The 17,701-nt window shown below is 41.6% G+C and overlaps 1 protein-coding gene across 1 annotated transcript in view; it reads right to left on the bottom strand.

Annotated features, from left to right (window-relative positions):
• Positions 1-17,701, bottom strand: part of FAT3 (FAT atypical cadherin 3) — a 575,495-nt gene that overhangs the window by 124,340 nt on the left and 433,454 nt on the right. Inside the window, exons 5-7 of the mRNA XM_055283247.2 lie at positions 11,160-11,474; positions 8,240-8,450; positions 7,760-7,828 (exon numbers count right to left, since the gene is read on the bottom strand). Of these exons, the coding sequence (XP_055139222.1) occupies positions 7,760-7,828; positions 8,240-8,450; positions 11,160-11,474 (595 nt within the window). The remainder of the gene's footprint in view (positions 1-7,759; positions 7,829-8,239; positions 8,451-11,159; positions 11,475-17,701) is intronic.

The following is a 17,701-nucleotide window of genomic DNA, read 5'->3' as shown; positions in this document are numbered from 1 at the left end:
ATAACACCAAATTACAAAACAATTTACATGAAAGTTTAGAAAACTTTACTTTCCCCTCAACCCCCTGGCCACATATAACTCACAGTCTGTGAGTGATTTGCTTAAGACAACACTGCCATTGTTGAAATCACTGCTGATGTTTCCACCTCTGGGACCAAAGTGTGGTTTATGATCTTCCCAAAATGAAAGATTTTTTTGAGGGGGAGAAAAATAATGGTATGTATGCTGGAACAATTTTAATTAAGCATGAGTGTATGTTCACAAGCTCTATTTATTTTGGCCTGAAATTTCATGGTGTTGATTTTGTTCTCAGACAGTAATTTTATTTAACTACAGCATATAGGGCAATGTACTTATTGAATTTCATATTTTAGAAAACTAACTTTGGTTTATTTTTACATTCCACATTCTTTGCATTTCATTTTGCTGATCAATGAACAATATATTACTTTTATATAACAATTATGAATATTCAGCTAAGGGAATGAGAATTTTGCCTGAATTACTAGAATATGATGTACAATGACATGGAATAAATAATATGGTTTACTTAAAAAAAACCTGGCCATATATATATTTCAAATACTTACTGCTTGCAGCTGTCATATACACTTAAGATTATTTAGTTGCAAGAGAGAATATAATTGCCCTTGACATTTAATTAAAGTTATGGAGATATGAGAGTATCAGAGAATTGCTTGGAGATTATACACTTTTTTAAAAATTTCATCTAAAAAGAGACTCGTCTTCCAATTAATATCTTTAATTGATCTGATGAGGAGCACTAAATATTAACTCCAAAAAAATTGTTTGAAGATAGGATAAGGAGAGAGGGTGGAGTCTATGCTGAAAAGGGAAGCAAGCCTTAGGTCACCATTTCTTATTCAAAGAGAATGTTTCATGTTGATAACAACATGAAATAAAATGGAAGGCTGATTTGAGTGTCTTGAAAAACCATCTTCATGAGCAAAAGAAAAAAAAAAACATGATCATTTGCTATTAAATGGTACATTCTGAGAAAAAATTTGCCATGGAAACTTTCAAAGAAAGGACATAAAATTGCCTCATAAGTCCTGTTTGGAAGGAAAGATGAGAATGTAACTTCTCAGGTTGTTTCTAGTGGATATTAAATCCCATTTTAAATCACATTTAGAATGTTTTCTTTACCAAAATGTTAACTTTCTTAAATCTTTGGGCCATGATATTATTTGGAGGTGGGAGAAGGAGTCATCCTCTAATGCTGATTATTTTAAAATGTGAAAATGTGTTAGTCAAGTCAAAATAAAGATTATGCAAATTATAAAACTTTAGTTTGTTCCAGTTTAAAGATGATTACAAATAAAATTTAGAGAACCAGCAAGCATAGATTCCAGTTTGAGTTACTGTTTAAATGGGGCAGTCCAACTTGCTCTCTCTCACTGAATTTGACTCACATTTTCCCCAGGGCCCTGTACAAAAATATATAATCATCTCACGTGTTTAGTGGTATAACATTTACATATGGCATATAGAGTGTGTGCTTCTTCTTAGTCGTTTTTTATATCAAATAACATTTTTGGCTAATTTTATGGGTTTTTTTTTTTTACAGTTCTCTCTCTTCCTGTGTGTGTTCATATATGTATTTGTGTGTGTATGTGTATGTGTATGTGTATGTGTATATCTCCCTCAAATTCTTTAGAACAGAAACCTCTAAAGGGACAGAGGAGATAGACCAAGAGCAGAGCCACGAGCACTTGAAAGAGAGCCTACAAACAATGTCTCTTAGTTTACCAATATAGCTAGCAGCCTCGGACACTCATTTCCAGGACATTTCCTCCTAGTTAAACTAAGATTTAATGTAAAACAAAATCTTCCATGAGTTTTAAAATGAATTTCTGACAAGGGACACAGAATCTAGACCAGCAGTTTACCATCAACCCTCACACAATTTAATAACCTACCATTTCATAAACGACTCCATATCTCTCCCCCAGGTCTCATTTTTCAGGCTCCTTTTTAGCCTGAAAGTGATTTCATTTTCATAGGAAACCAGGTCCAAATCATCCAGGGTGAGAATATCAAATGCAAGGAGTCCATTTTCACTAGCAGCGTTCCGCTTAAACAAGGTGTGCTTCCTCAGAGCCAGTAACAGAACATGCAAAGCCAGAGTGTGTTCGGTGCAGCAGCGTTAGGCTCAACAAAAGGTGGGGAGGAGGGAGGACACCGCAGAGCTGGTCTGAGTTTCAACAAAGTGGGAAATTAGAAAAGCCACAGCCTGAGCGTTGCTGCAGGGGTGTGCGGCAGAGATGGTTAAAAGCGAGGTTGTGAACAGCCCACATAACAGATAATTCACATCAGGGACGTGTCTCTTTGACCATTTTCGGTCAAGACAGGTGTAATAGAGTAAACAAAGAGCAGATGAGCCACAATGGATTTCTATTGGATTCTAAAGTTAAACATCCCAAGTAGGAATGTCCCAAAAGGCTTTAAAGATGGGACATAAATAGAAATATTTTGAGCCAGCAGCTACTGCTTAAATATGCTGGGCATTGGAGCACTGGGCCATGATTCAGTCTAGTTTTTCTTTAAAGAAGGGTACGAAGCACCTCTGTCCCTCCATAAAGACACCCAATGGTGAGAATCACACAGCTTCCCCTTTAGAGAGCTTCCAGGTCCCTCCCCTAGCATATGATTCTTTCCTACTCCACATATAATTGTAAAAATATCAACCCACATCTAGTTGTCACCAAGAGGAAGGTGTTATGTGAGCAGCTTCCAGAATACGGAGCTGCCGAATCTCAATGAATTCAGGGAGTTGTGCACAAGCTGTTGATTCAGGTTCAGCATGTACACTGAACTTAAGAAAAAATGCGAAACACCAGTTACGATTTGATCTTGAAAATGCTAAACGCCAATTACCATTTTCCCCTAATTTTCTGCCTTGAAATGAAAGCAAGCACAGTACCTGGCTGAAAAGGATATTTACTTGGAAGACAGGGGACACCAGGTGGAGGTCAGGAAAAAGTGGCTGGAAAGAAAATCTCTTCTAGAATCGAGTTTAAAATTCATTTTCTTAAAACTATTAATAGTATATGAAGTGTTTCTAGGCTTCTTCTTATTTTCCTGAAGTTTTTTCAGATGTGCTCCTATGGACCAGACTGTTGCTATGGAAAAATGAGAGGGTTATTTGGGATCAAATTAGGGAAAAGGGGCAGAATAGGGGAAATGGAGTGTTTGATGTCAGTTGAATGACTTGGAGCAAGGGCCACCCTGATGCAGGAGCAGCTGTAATATAAATGACATATGAATATGGTTTCTCTCTATATCCCTGGGTAAGAGTCTTTTGTTAGAGAAATACAGCCACCTGATTAGGGAAGACCCAGAGGTGTCCAAGTTCTAGTTGAAGAACAAGGCTGCTGCTAGTCCTACCAGAGACTTCAACGGGCCTACTTCATTCATCTCTAAATAAGCGATGGCTCCACCGGGGACAAGGTTCAAGAAAGACAGGCGAAAACTTATGACACAGCAGCAGCCTGGAGCCCAAAGTTTGAAGGAACCTATGACAAATGAAGGGTCAAAGCAGCCTTCCTGCAACACAGAAAGACATTTCAACTGGAGTTGGAACTACGTGCTATCACACACCAACAGAGAATCATTTTCAAAGAGCAGCCTTACAGTAGGCGAGATAAAGAAAGATATTTTAGGTGCTTACTGTTTACAAAGAAAACTATTTTACTAGCTTAAGTCAGGTGAAAAGCTAAAAAATGGGTGACAGCACCAACCCATCCATCTGCAGGTAAACAGGAACTGTCTGAGGTGTGTAATAAAGGTGGCCTTCTCTATTCAAATATTTGCCAACAGAATAAAAATGCAGGGACTGAACTGTGAACCAGATTGCATGCACATTAGAGAGTCTGTAAATCAAGGAGCTGTGGAGTTGAAATCATAGTCCCCTGAGAAGTGTGAAGATATGTGATAAAGCCACAAAGGATTATGGGTTATTTGTGTTCCCTTCACTTTCTTTCCTGTTTAACACAGAGAAGGAACATGCTGTGCGTTGGGCTGTTTAAACACAGAACAGCTGAACTTTATTATGTTTCCTTTTAATTACAGCTTTCTTAACTCAGTTACAAGTAGGGCTTCTGTTTCTGGAAGCTGAAAAGTCTCACTGCATAACATTGTAAGCAGTGGTCTCCTTGGAGGCACAAGAAAGTGTGTGACAGATCCTCGATGCAAGGGTCCAGGCTTGGAAACAAATCTTGCTTGCTACCCAGCTTTTGTGAATTCATATCATGGTGGGAGGCAAAGAAATGCAGTTAAGCAAGAATTGGGTAGATTTGGAAATGCAGAAATGGGGCAACTTTACTCTCAGGGGAAAAGCATGCTGAAACACTATTTCTGCTCACTTAATGAGAATTTATTAGTTATAGCATTAGTAAGCTGTAAGTGTCAGGCCAAGATGATGTCTTCTCTTTAACTCAGTGTCTCTTTAGGTGTCTGCAAGCACTAGGTCTATAATGGAGCCAAATCCTCACTCCCTTGGAAGAGTCATAGAGTATTTACTTAGGCAAGGCCCATACTTATACCTGAGACCTCATTTCAGATCCATGCTGATATTACATACCTAGTGCCTATTCCAGGCATTCACTGCTATGTTTCTTAAGCATTGAGGAGCATTGTTCCCTCTTTCCTCTGTATGTTAGCTTGGCCAAAAAAGATGCTTAGGTAAGGAGGAAGGGAACAGAGAGTTGAGAGTTTCCATGGCCGAAGATAAATAAGCAAGAAATCTTGAGAGCAAGAAGAAAACATCTGAATATTATAAAGGAAACAATAGGTATTTAGAGAAGGGGAAAGATGTTGTCAGCAGATTGAGAAAAAATGACTGTGATGGATTAGAAAGATTTTCAAAAGGAGGATTTGGTGGAACGCGGACCATATCGATACTGAAGCAACCAGCACCTGGGAAAAGGATTTTACTTCTGCGCTGAAATAAAGATTTGGTGTTTCAAGATGTTGTTGGCTGGATGTGGGGATGGAAATAAAATCATGTTCTGTTTGGGCATCTGGCCCAGTAAGTTCAATTTGGAAAAGAAGCTTGGCTAGATGTTACCTGATTTACAGTGAAATCTCTGTGATGGAAGCATCCAGACCAGAGGGACAACCCTGTAGGTCCTCATTCAGAGACCTACAAGTGCACTGAAACTGAAGGCAGTCTCTAGGAAAAGTGTAGCATTTAGAAATACACCAACGAAGAAACATGAAAACTGATGCCATGTTCTTGATGATGGATCCTGGTTCTATATTTAAGGTAGCTTAAAGGGACTCCTTCCAGGGAGAGCTCTCATCTGTAAACTGCCTCTCTCTTCTTGGACCAGTGATGTTTCTATTTTGTCAAAGGTGCATAGTGTGTAGGTTGCTGTGGCCGATAGCACAGTGGAAGGTCACACTGACTCTGAGTAGGTTCCATGAGGCATCAGTAAGGTTAGCATAGTGGCTGCCTGGGGTATCTCCATCACTCACCATAGTTTATTCCACTCATCCTGGGTTGGTAGCAACAGAGGTTTTGGCAGGAGGCAGGAATGAGGACACATGGACCTTAACCACAGGGGTTAAGAGTGGAGACAGGATAAGCACAAATGAAAACACACAGCAACACTCATCATGCTGACATGAGAAACTTGCAAATCAGGTTACATGCAGTACTGCTAGGCATGCTTACCTACAGACAGTCACGCACACACATGCAGGAATGATGGAAGAGTTGCAAGCCTGACCTGGATAACTAGGGTCAGGCAGGTGGTGAGACTGACCATTACAGAAAGGCATGCCAGTAGGATTTCAAAAGCAGAGTATAAGTGAGGGCATCCCAGGGCACATGGGTGGTAGGTGGGATGTACTACGGGTCAGCAGGCTGAGTGCACGGATCATGCCAGGGAGAGATGTGACACTTTCAGGCTGTAGAGGTGCTTGGAAACTGGAGTGTTCAAGGAGGAGGAGAAAAATCAGTGGCTGATGAGAAAGGGCAACTCATCTAATCTCAGGACAGCACACTAGACATTCTGTTGCCTATTCGGTTTCTGCTACAATCTCCTTTAGGCTTTTTTTTTTTTTTTTTGAGGCAGAGTCTTGCTCTGTTGCCCAGGCTGCTGGAGTACAGTGATGTAATCTTGGCTCACTGAAACCTCCACCTCCCGGGTTCAAGCGATTCTCCTGCCTCAGCCTCCCTAGTAGCTGGGATTACAGGTGCCTGCCATCTAATTTTTGTATTTTTAGTAGAGACGGGGTATCGCCATGTTGGACAGGCTGGTCTCGAACTTCTGACCTCAAGTGATCCACCCACCTCAGCCTCCCAAAGTGTTGAGATTACAGGCATGAGCCACTGCGCCCGGCTAGAAATCACTATTGCACATGTCTCTGGAGACCTGGCACTAAGGGCACGTGTTAGAACTGAATTGCAGCTTCTGTGACTCTGGGGGTAGAAGTGAAGAAATCATTAAAGGTGAATGTACAGAAAACCAGACCATGACTACATGCAACACTTTGTGGTGCCAAGAAAGAAGAAACTGCATCAGATAATATCTTAATGAGCTGAAAATTACTGAGAAGATAAAGAAGTGGAGACCCCTTTCATGGATCAGAAGAAGTTTCATTTCAAATATGCTGAGTAGCAATGAAGAAAGAAGTGAAAGCTTGCTGTGAGGATGGCCATGTATAGGATGGCATGATTAATACCAAGTAAGTAAAACAAAAATGTTCCACCATCATATCATCAAATGAAACACGTAGAAAGCAGCTCTTTGCTGTTTGGAAGTTCAGAGGACTCTCTATAGAGGTTTGACTGCGGGCCATGGGGCATTCTTTTTCTGTGCCTTGTTAAAACCACTGTGGAACTTTCTAAATGCTTTTCCCAAGTACAGCCATTCCTGGGGGGAGAGGCAGGTTCCTGCCCATCCTATCCAGGCAGTGCAATGGGGAAGTAAATGATTCCCCCAGACCAACTCTCTCCTGGATTCTCTGCCTCCCACAGAGAAGCGTGGGAAGTCAGCTTTAGCTCAAACCAGCGTCGGATTGGGCGACACACACTATCCCCTCTGTTTAGCAACAGCCTGTTTTGTTTCCTGGTCCTCGGCACTCATTTCCTCTCCAGTGCCTCTCCCTGCTGGTTTGTCAAGGGCCATAGGGCTGTTTTGCCCTTTCCTTTTGCAGCCTGGCGTGCTTGCTTGCTTTCTTTCAAGGAATTTAAAGGTTGGCTCCCAGGGTCTATCCTGCATGCTGCCATCTGCTTCCTCTATTCGGCTTGCAGGGGAGGCTGACTGACTATATATCTAGGTTCCATTTCCTGCCCTTCCTCTTGTGGACGACAGCCAGGGGAGTCTCCTGATGGGGCTTTTGGTGCATGAATGGTACTACTGCTGCAAAACAGAGGGGCTGGAATACATTTTAATTTCTTTTTCCATTGGAAAAGGCCCAGTTAAATAAACCAACCTACAAAAAGATAAAAACAAAACAACAAAAAGCCCACATACCTCAAAAGCAAAGAAATAAAAGTCAAAATAACCACCCCCCCAACAAAATCCAAACCCTATCAAACCTCAAACAAAGAAGTCATTGGATACGAACAATGCAATAGCTGTTAGAGGCATATATGAAATCTGTGGGCTGCACTTCAGCCTGTCACAGGCAGTTATGAAAGATGTAATTCAATTTGCTTTAAAAAAAAAAACCGTAAAAGGCAGATTGGATAGCTGTATTTTAGCAAATGTGTTTGCACTAAGGGTACCTTCTGTTGAACAGTTCTGCCCACAAGCTGTCTGTAGAATATAGAACATCTCTCGAGCATGCTTGCCACCTTGAAGCAGGGCAGTCGGGAGCAGAAAAAAAAAAGAACAGAATGCAGAAAAAAGGTGAAGAAAAAGAGAGAAATGAAGGACAGCAAGTCTAGTACCATCAATACATTTAGAAATGAGATTAGCCAAGTGTGACAATAGAATTTAAATGACACACAGAAAGACATTAAGATTGCAGTAAATAACGTACTATGGAAAATCCAGCCAGAGAGCACTTTCGGTTCAGCTTAGCTACAGAGTTGGAACGAAAGCACAGGTCGATTATTCATTTTACTGGCTCTTTTGCATTCCAGCACTATACATCTTTTAATCTTGGCACTAATTGTTAGTTTTTTGCTTTCTTTTTTTTTTTTTCTAGTTGCTTCAGTCAATTATTACATTGAATGATACTGCTCTGTAAGACTCGAACTTACCAACTATGTCAAACCACAGAGGGGTGTTAGCTGGCTGCACAGACACCACCCCTACAATTTCAGTCACTCTATCACTTTCCATGACTGTGAAGTTATAAAATGGCTCATCGAAGGTCAATGGTATAGGCGAAGGGGGTGGTTTCTTAATCCATTCAATATGAAGGCGGGCCGTGGAGGATTTCTGTGGGCGCCCATTGTCCACTGCCTTTATCTACTCACACAGGGAGAGAAAAGAAAGATGTCTCAGAACTCTGATTGTTGTAGAGTTTGGATCTGTCACTCATGTTGCTGGGCCAAGAGTCCATCTTCAACACAGTGTCAGCAAGGGGAAGAAAGGAGCAGAGGTCTGGGGAGTAAAGACTTAGGAATGGAGGGGAACAACCCAGTCACGTGTAGACCTCGCACCATGTTTGCCAGAGGCTCTCTGGACCACAGTCAACTTTACAGATATGGAGACCTTGAAAGACAAATGCTGCACTTACAGTTTGTGGTGATTTGTGGGCCTGAATAATAGTTACATGAATAGAAATAGCTAATTTGATTCCTGATAGCATGATCCTAAGCCTCGCCTCTGGTAGTGATATGTGAAAGGGAAGAAAGTGCATTGTGAAACCTTATATATGTGTGAATCATATGTGCAGAAGTGTGTGTGTGCATGTGTGTGTGTGTGGTTGTGTTTTGCAGTATGTGGTTGTGTTTTGCAGCTCCTCACTTCTGCTCTATGTGATTGATAGCAGCACAGGATCCCAGGAGCAAGACAGAGTGGGCTGGGAAAGGGAGCAGCCTGGAGCTAGCTGCCTTGAGGCCCTTCAGTTTTGCCACTGCAAAAAGGTAACAGAGAACTCTCTCGATAGCACAGTCCCTGAAGGCAGCGTGGAAGGGAGGACAGGGCTAATGACTCTCCTCTGTGGTCATAATTAGCTGATATAAGGGCTGAGGAAGCAAGTCTCCCTGCCCAGCTGGGCAGGGTGAAGAGTCCAGGTGAACCCTGGACTCAAATGGGAGGGTCAAAAGCTCCAAGAAGCAAAAGCCAAAGCAAAACAAAACCAAAAATAAATTTTTAAGAGTACTTTCAAGCATTACGTTTAAAAAATAACATTTATAGGAACATAACTGATAGCTATAGCCTTTCGAAACAGTGACAATGCATAGCACCCTCATGCTATGTGTTCATGGATGATTGCTTTGCTCTAGAAACTCCCTGTGAGGTGAGAAAACTTGAGGATACATATCTTAAGCCAGGTTCCCCTAGGAGCTGAGACAGGCATTTGAGTACAAATGTTTTTTTTTGGTGGGGGGAGGTGCTCTCAAGAGAAAGAGAGTAGAGATCAGGGTGGGCAGGGTAGGAATTAAACCAGGATGTGGTCCTGGCTGACCAGAGGGATCCCATGGGGAGCTCTGAACCATTAATTGCACCCCTTTGAGGCAAGGGGATTGGACTTTTGCATCTGGGTGTCAGTCAGCCAGTGGCTGTGGGCTGCTAGACTGGAGGCTGGGAATGTAGACTCTCTTTCACCAAGAATCATCCAAGGATGATTCTCTGGAGAACAGGGCAGCTGTGAGCCATTGACAGCCAATACTTGCAGTCTGAGAATAGAATGGGATCTGGGCAGGACACCAACAGTATCCACTTGAATCTATCCAGTCCTCAAAGATTCCCAAATTGCAAGTCTCACACAGCTGCAATGGCACACAGCACATCAGAGCTTCTAACAGTAGATACAGAGCTGGTGTTTTATTATATTTTTTTTCTCTGCCCACTGTTCTGGACACATAACTGAGCACAGCAAGGAGCCCACGTCTAGACCATAGGAGAGAAAGGATAAATCAATGGACTCAGGCCATCGTTTAAAATAATAAAGGACAGACCTAGCAGAGAAGGATAAAGACAAAGAGAAGAGTGGTGGATGGTACTGACTTTTTTTTTTTTTTTTTTTTGCGACAGAGTCTTGCGCTGTCACCCAGGCTGGAGTGCAGTGGCGCAGTCTTGGCTCACTGCAACCTCTGCCTCCCGGGTTCAAGCGATTCTCCTGCTTCAGCCTCCTCAGCAGCTGGGATTACAGGCACACACCATCACGCCCAGCTAATTTTTTATATTTTTGGTAGAGACAGGGTTTTACCATGTTGGCCAGGCTGGTCTCAAACTCCTGACCTTAAGTGATCCGCCTGCCTCGGCCTCCCAAAGTGCTGGGATGACAGGCACGAACCACCGCACCCTTGTTGGGACCCTGGACCATGCTCATTGCTTGTAAGGATACCAGCTGCCTTTCTGGAATAGGTACTACCTGGCTAAAGTGGTTGGGGTCGGGGGAGCACACTGACACTGTAGATACAGGAGCTTTAAGTTTCTACATGAGATGGTGCCCGTGCTTGTTTTTACTTTTCTAATTTAATAAAAAATTCAGTCACTTTATACTTGAGCTTTTTCAGTTTTTATGGAATAAACATCACTGTGATTTGTGTCTAACAATGTACACAGCTATATCCATGCTCTATCACATTGTTGATAATTTCAAAAGTTGTTTTCTATGGGAAGTCTCAGGGACATGTTGAGAGATATGTTCAGTGGTGGGTAGGATGTGTTGCCCTGCTGTTCCCCTACCTCTAGTTTACATCTATGTTCAGCACTTTGAGGATGATTTAGGGCTGCAGAAAGAGTGGTTGAGTATGTGGTGAAACAGGCTGTGGCCTGGGAATGGGGGAAAATGCTGACAGGACACAACCAAAGGAAATTGTCTCGTCATTTAAGAATATCAATGAAACAGGCAAGAGTTCTCACCTGCCTCCCAGAAAGAACCCTTCCACAGCTGTGCGGCTTCACTTTTTACCCTAAAGATTTATTGCTCAAAGGAGTATACTTGAATAAGAATGTAACCACTTCCCCCCATCCGCCGGGCTGCTGGAGTTTGGAAGATCTTACCGTTAGGATGTCATAACTCCCTGCTGTAAACTGCTTTCTAGAAGAAACCATCCCAGTTTTAGGGTCAATAAAGAACTTTCCGTCATCATTCCCATCCACAATACTGTAGGAGATTTCTGCGTTGGGGCCCTCATCTCTATCAAATGCAAAAGCCCTGTAAATCGGTTCTCCTCTCTTCTTTCGGTCACGTTCTGGCAGCTTGATCTGGTAGACCTTCTCTGGGAACTGGGGCTTGTTGTCATTTTCATCTAGAACCTGAACCACCACCCAAATGGTTGACTGTTTTGGAGAGGGACCACCATCTGTCACAGTCACCTGAAAAAGAGAGTATGATGTGATCAGAAAGGAGAAAAATTATTCCTGCTATTACACGTTAACCCATGGGTGTTTCTTCTAATGCACGGACAATGCTATCCTATCCAAATTCTTTTAGTATTCATTTTCTTCTCTCTTTCTTCATCTTTTTATAGATTGAATTGTGTCTCCCTTAAAATTCATATGTTGATACTCTAACCACCCATATGTGGTTATTAAGGTTAAATGAGATCATAAGGATTGAGTCCTGATCTGACAGAACCCATGTCTCTATAAAAGACAAAGAAACACTAGAGATCCCAATCTCTGTCTGCCATGTGAGCACACTGAAGAAGGTAGCTGTCTGCAAGCCAGGAAGAGAGCCCTCACCACAAAATGAGCCCTGCTGGAATGTTGACTTTGGACTTTCCAGTCTTCATGCTATAGTCTGAATGTGACCCCTCAAAATTCATATGTTAAAACCTAATTTTCAATGCAACAGTATTAGGAGGTGGGGCCTTTAGGTGGTGATTAGATCATGAGGATCAAACCCTCATGAATGGGATTAGTGCCCTTCAAAAGAGGCTGAGAAGGCTTGCTTGTCCCTTCCACTATATGAGGACATGACCAGAAGGCACCATCTAGGAGGAACAAGCTATTACTAGACACTGAATCTGCTAGTGCCTTGATTTTAGACTTCCCAGCTTCCAGAATTGTGAACAATAAATTTCTGTTCTTTAATCCATCCAGCCTATGGTATTTTATTATAGCAACCAGAGCAGACTAAGACACATCTCCATGTTAAGATTTGATTTTTACATTGTCATTGAACAAAAGGAAAACTATGATATATATTCCACTGTTTGATGTCTGATTTTAAGTACATTACAATGTATTTAACAATTGCAAAATATTTTTCTATTTCTCTCTGGAGAATGGGAGGGGGACGTACACCCCATCCCATGTCACTATGATGCTGTTCTCATGTGTGCCTGTGAAAATTGAGACAGAAAAGGGTAATGAAGAGCACATACGTAAATAATTTTCACAGAATATATAAATAGACTTTGCATCCCAGTGTAAATAATTTTCTTGTTAGTCATAGTGATAATCAGTAGGATATTAATACTTAACATGTGGATGGTGTGACACAGTTTATAACGCACTCTTTCATGCATTATCTCATTCACTTTCCAAAACATCCTCTTCAGTAAGTGAAGCAGGTTTATTTATTCCCATTTCACAGATTAGAAAACAGAGGTTCAAAACAAAACATTGTTAATAAGTGGTAAAGCTAGGTATTAAACTTTTGGAAATTGTTAATGTTCTGTTTAACAAAAAAAATGGAAGAACCCATATTTAATATTTAAATCATTAGCTTGAATGAAACAGATTATTACTTCCATATATGTACTTGGAGGCTGGAAGGAACATAAAGATGCACACAACATCAACAGGAGAAAAACAACAGTGAATCAAAGCAGCTGGTCAGCTATTTTTTCACCGAATAAAACAACCTGACAGATATAACTGAAACAAAGGCCAAAAATGTGGGAAAACACATTAAAGCCTTTTTGCAAAATGGAATTGCAATCTAGTTTAGTTTCTCTTACAAGCTGCCTAGGAGGAGAGCTTTAATAGACTTAAGATAAATTTTCATACAAGTTCTCACTTTCTTTGAAAAATCAATCAAGTTTCTTTCTAAGGTTATTTTCCCAATTGCTTTGTTGTGTTTCACAAAAGAACCACATCGGGACCAAAATGTGCCAAGGTTGGATTTTGACTCGAGCTAATTCCTTGACATGCCAGTTCTGAAGAGGCACATTCTGCTGCTGCTGGTGAACGCAAATGTTACACTCCCAGGTGACCTGTGTTGACCAAACATACTGATTTCTTGGCTGCTCAACTACTCTGCCTCTCTTTTCTGCTTGAGCAGCCTGTCCAAATTCAGGCTCTCAACTCTCAATGTCTTCATCATGCACAAAATCACCTCCTTGTCAATTAATGCCCTGCAATGGGCTCTGAGACAGTGTTCTGGAGCTGCTTCAGGGCCAGGTGGCTGCCAGGGAAAGGAGCCCCTCTTGGCAACAGTTCGCTGCTCACTAGAGGATGCTGCTGCTATAAAAAGTTTTTCTTTGAAGCGGATCTGGATTTACAAACCCAAGTCCTTGAGGTGTCTACCTACGGGTGGAAAGTGTGGTAGCCGCACAGTTCTTGAGTCTCTCAGGAGTGCTACGCGCAGCAGGTCACTTGTCATCATGTTACCGCAAGCACCCAGCTCCCTCAGGCCACGAGGGCATCCTTCAGTCCTGTTTTCTTTGAAGAGCTGTCCCTGTCCTTTCTATGGAGCTTGCCTACTCATCCTTTAAGTACAGCTGAAATGTCACTTCCTTGAGGCTACCTTCTCTGACCCACAGACCAAGTGTCAGCTTTCCCACCCCCTCATTCTGTACTGTTAAATCACCCTATGCTTTTCTTTTGTAGCACTTACCATTGTGGAAATTAATTAAATACATGATTCTCCACTTAAGTGGATAAACTGCATAAGGGCAAAGACAGACTGTGCTTGTTTTCTCACTGCTGTCACCCCTGTGTCAAGCCACAGAACATGCTCCATTCATGCTTATTTAATAAATGAGGCTCTAATGCATGTCCTACTTGAACAGTCTCTTTAGCCAAAGCAGTCTCACCTTGCAAAAACTTCTGAGATGGTTCAAGTGCCTTAACAACATAGCTCCAAGCTGCTTTTCCTGCCTTTTTGCCAATTACTCCTCCATCTCCTTACCTATGGTTTCATCTACTACCTACATGCTGTTAATTCTCCAATGTGTATCTCTTGTGCCTAAGCCTATTTCCTGATCACCAAACCAACATATTCAACTATTTACTAGTAATCTACTTTCTGGATCCTAGCACCCCAAAAGTCACAAACTGAAATCAATACCCTCAAACCTCCTCCTTTTCCTATGTCCATTGTCTCAATAAATGGCACCCCTATCTACTCACACACTGGTGCACACTAGAATCCTAGGCATCTCTCTGTCTAACTATCTATATCCAATTGAACTTGGGGACAAACAGGTATCTCACACACACCCCTCACCCCATGCCAATCTCTTCTGCCACAGTACCCTATTACAGACCCCCCTTGCATCTTGCTTGGATGGCCGCAGTAGCCTCCTGGCCTCCCTGCCTTCAGCCTTTGCCTTTGTTGTAGAGTGATATTTCTTCTTCAAAAATCTGATCATGTCGCTGACTTGCATAACAGTCTTCAGGGGCTCCTTGAGGACAAAGATCTGGCTGGATTCTCTCTGCATCTGGCTTTGATGATCAGCCTGTACTGTCTGCCTCTTTCTCACCTCTATGCTCAGTTACATGGTGAGCCTGGGAGGTCCTGAGCATGTCATGCTCTTATAGCTCCATTCCTTTGCACAGACATTTGTCTTCATGGAATGCCCTCTCCTGGGAATATACTTGACTCATTCTAGAAGCCTCAATCCAAACATTCCTGTGAAGCCATTCCCTGACTCCTGCAGACCTATGTAGGTGCCCTTAGTATGTTTCTATACCACTATGTGCATAGTTCTAGGACACTATTATCATCCTGCATTTTAAGTGTCCATTCGCTTGTTGGTCTCCATTCAATCCTTCTAGACTGTGAGCAATTCGAGGTCAAGAGAACTGTCTCTTATTCATTGTTACGTTCTGGCACCTGGTACAACTCTAAGTGACAAATAAATATTCTATGAAATCAAGAATTCATTTACCTACAACTCTTCCCTATGATAATAAGTGAAAAGAACATTCAGACACTGAGGGTCTCTGTATGAAAATTAACATATAATCTCCCAAGTGCTTCTAGTGCTATGATTCTACTCATGGGGGGTCAGCTAGAGGCAGACAGTTTTAACCATGCACTCTTAGGTTTATACCCACTTTCCATAACTGAGAACACTACCAATCTAAAGATTATGAAGATAATGCAAAATGATTTTTAGCCACTCCTCAAACTGTGCTCACTTTTGTGGACATTCATCCAGTCTCCTGAAATGATTTATTCCCATGTCTGGCTCCTTCAGTGCACTGTGAGCTACTCAAAAGCAGGAACCTTGTCTTTTTCATCCCTTTCTGAAACCTAGTGTCCTCTGGATAAATGTTTGCTGAACTGAACTACACTGCTAAACTCGAAGTCTGAATTTTCATTATTATTTCTCTGGACTCATTCATCTGCCCTGCTACGTTTGTGCCTGGAATATTAATCATCAATGATTAATGGAATCATCAATGGCATCATCAATCATTCCAACAGATTCTCAGATTTCAGACTTCATAATACTTTAGGCCTGAAACCCCCCTTGGAATTCGCCCATATGAAAGAAGTAGCAGCAGTGAAGATCAAAGCAAAACCAGCTGAGATAAATCCCCATCATCTCCTCTTCTGCATCATTTCTCATTAAGGATGCAAGAAATGTACCATTGTTTAGAAGTGATCCATGTGTACTCTTGCTCTGCTACAGCCTCACAAAAGAACAGAGAACCATCCTCAACTAGATTTTCTGCTCTTATTGCCAATCAATAATCAGTGGTGCTGGCAATTAATCCAAAGCCTGAAAGATTAATTTCTTTAGATGATAACAGCTATCACCTAATGAAAGGAGCCACAAATAGGCCGGGTGCAGTGGCTCGTGCCTGTAATCCCAGCACTTTGGGAGGCGGAGGTGGGCGGATCACCTGAGGTCGGGAGTTCGAGACCAGCCTGACCAACATGGAGAAACCCTGTCTCTACTAAAAGTGCAAAACTAGCTGGGCCTGGTGGCGCATGCCTGTAATTCCAGCTACTCAGGAGGCTGAGGCAGGAGAATTGCTTGAACCCGGGAGGCAGAGGTTGCAGTTAGCTGAGATCGCGCCATTGCACTCCAGCCTGGGCAACAAGAGCAAACCTCTTTCTCAAAAAAAAAAGGAGCCACAAATAGTTCATTGGTCTGTGAATGCCAGGCAGAGCCAGGAGGCAGGACAATTACAACAAGAAACATAGAAACATGTCTTTAAGTCTATTCCTGGAAGAAACAAGAGCTTTGTAGGACCAAAAATGGTCAGACACTGAGAATTTTGAAGTTATGGCAGCTGGTGGGAGGGCACACTACTCACTGAAATTGCCTGATGTATTTATTTTTTGTTGTCTCCTTTCCCCAAGTAGAAGTATATAAACTGCCTAAAAGCAGAGATCTTGGGTCTTGTCTACTGCCTTGTTCCCAGTGATTACAAGAGTGTCTAAGAATATATTCAATATTTTTAAGCCAAAGAGTTAAACTCTGGCATTTTCCTTAACCATTAATTCACCACAAATGGTTATTTCCAGGCTATTGTATTTATAATGGAAAATCATTCTTCAGATATTACATATCCCTCTCCCCTGTTTTATACCGTGGTCTGCTCCTATCTTTGGATTTACTTTCCACAACTTCAGTTACCCGTGGTTCAGCACAATGAGTTATTTTGTGGGACGCAGAGAGAAAGAGATCAATCACATAACTTTTATGATAGTATATTGTTATAACTCTTCTATATCATCATTGTTGTCGAACTCTTACTGTGCCTAATTTATAAATTAAGCTTTGTCATAGGTATGTATGTACAGGAAAAACGATAGCATATGTAGGGTTTGGTATTATCTGCAGAGTTTCAGGCATCCACTGGGGATCTTGGAACATATCCCCCATGGAAAAGGGGCAACTACTTTATTGGTCCTTGACACTTTATCATTACCTAATATGTTATGTATTTCACTTATGTGGTTATCACATATCTGCTTTTACTAGAACCTGAGCTCCACAGAGAATGAATTTTCATCTATTTTGTTCAGACGTATTCCTAGCATCTACAACAGTGCCTAGAATGTAGTAAGCATTCTATAAATATTTGTTGAATGAATAAATGAAATATTTATCCAGTACCTTTTAGGTAACAAACTCTTTTTTAGGCAAACTGGGAGATCAACCAAATAACCAACCAATGAACACAGATTCTGACCAAATTCACAATCCCCCATGACCTAAATCCTCTGTAATATTTGGGACCTGCAATCACATGGCCTCAGTTTTGGTATATTCAGTAAGAGTAACTCAGTGCCTTGTTTAGCAGCCCATTTGTGGTTTGATAGATTCAATTTTCAGAAAGCTCTACCTAATTTTTTTAGTTGACAAATAAAAATTGCAAATACTTACGATATACAACATGACGTTTTGATA

The sequence above is a fragment of the Symphalangus syndactylus genome, chromosome 6 (assembly GCF_028878055.3).
Source record: "Symphalangus syndactylus isolate Jambi chromosome 6, NHGRI_mSymSyn1-v2.1_pri, whole genome shotgun sequence".
Taxonomy (NCBI): Eukaryota; Metazoa; Chordata; class Mammalia; order Primates; family Hylobatidae; genus Symphalangus; species Symphalangus syndactylus.
Note: the sequence above shows the minus strand (reverse complement) of the source record. Positions and strands in the feature narration are given on the sequence as shown.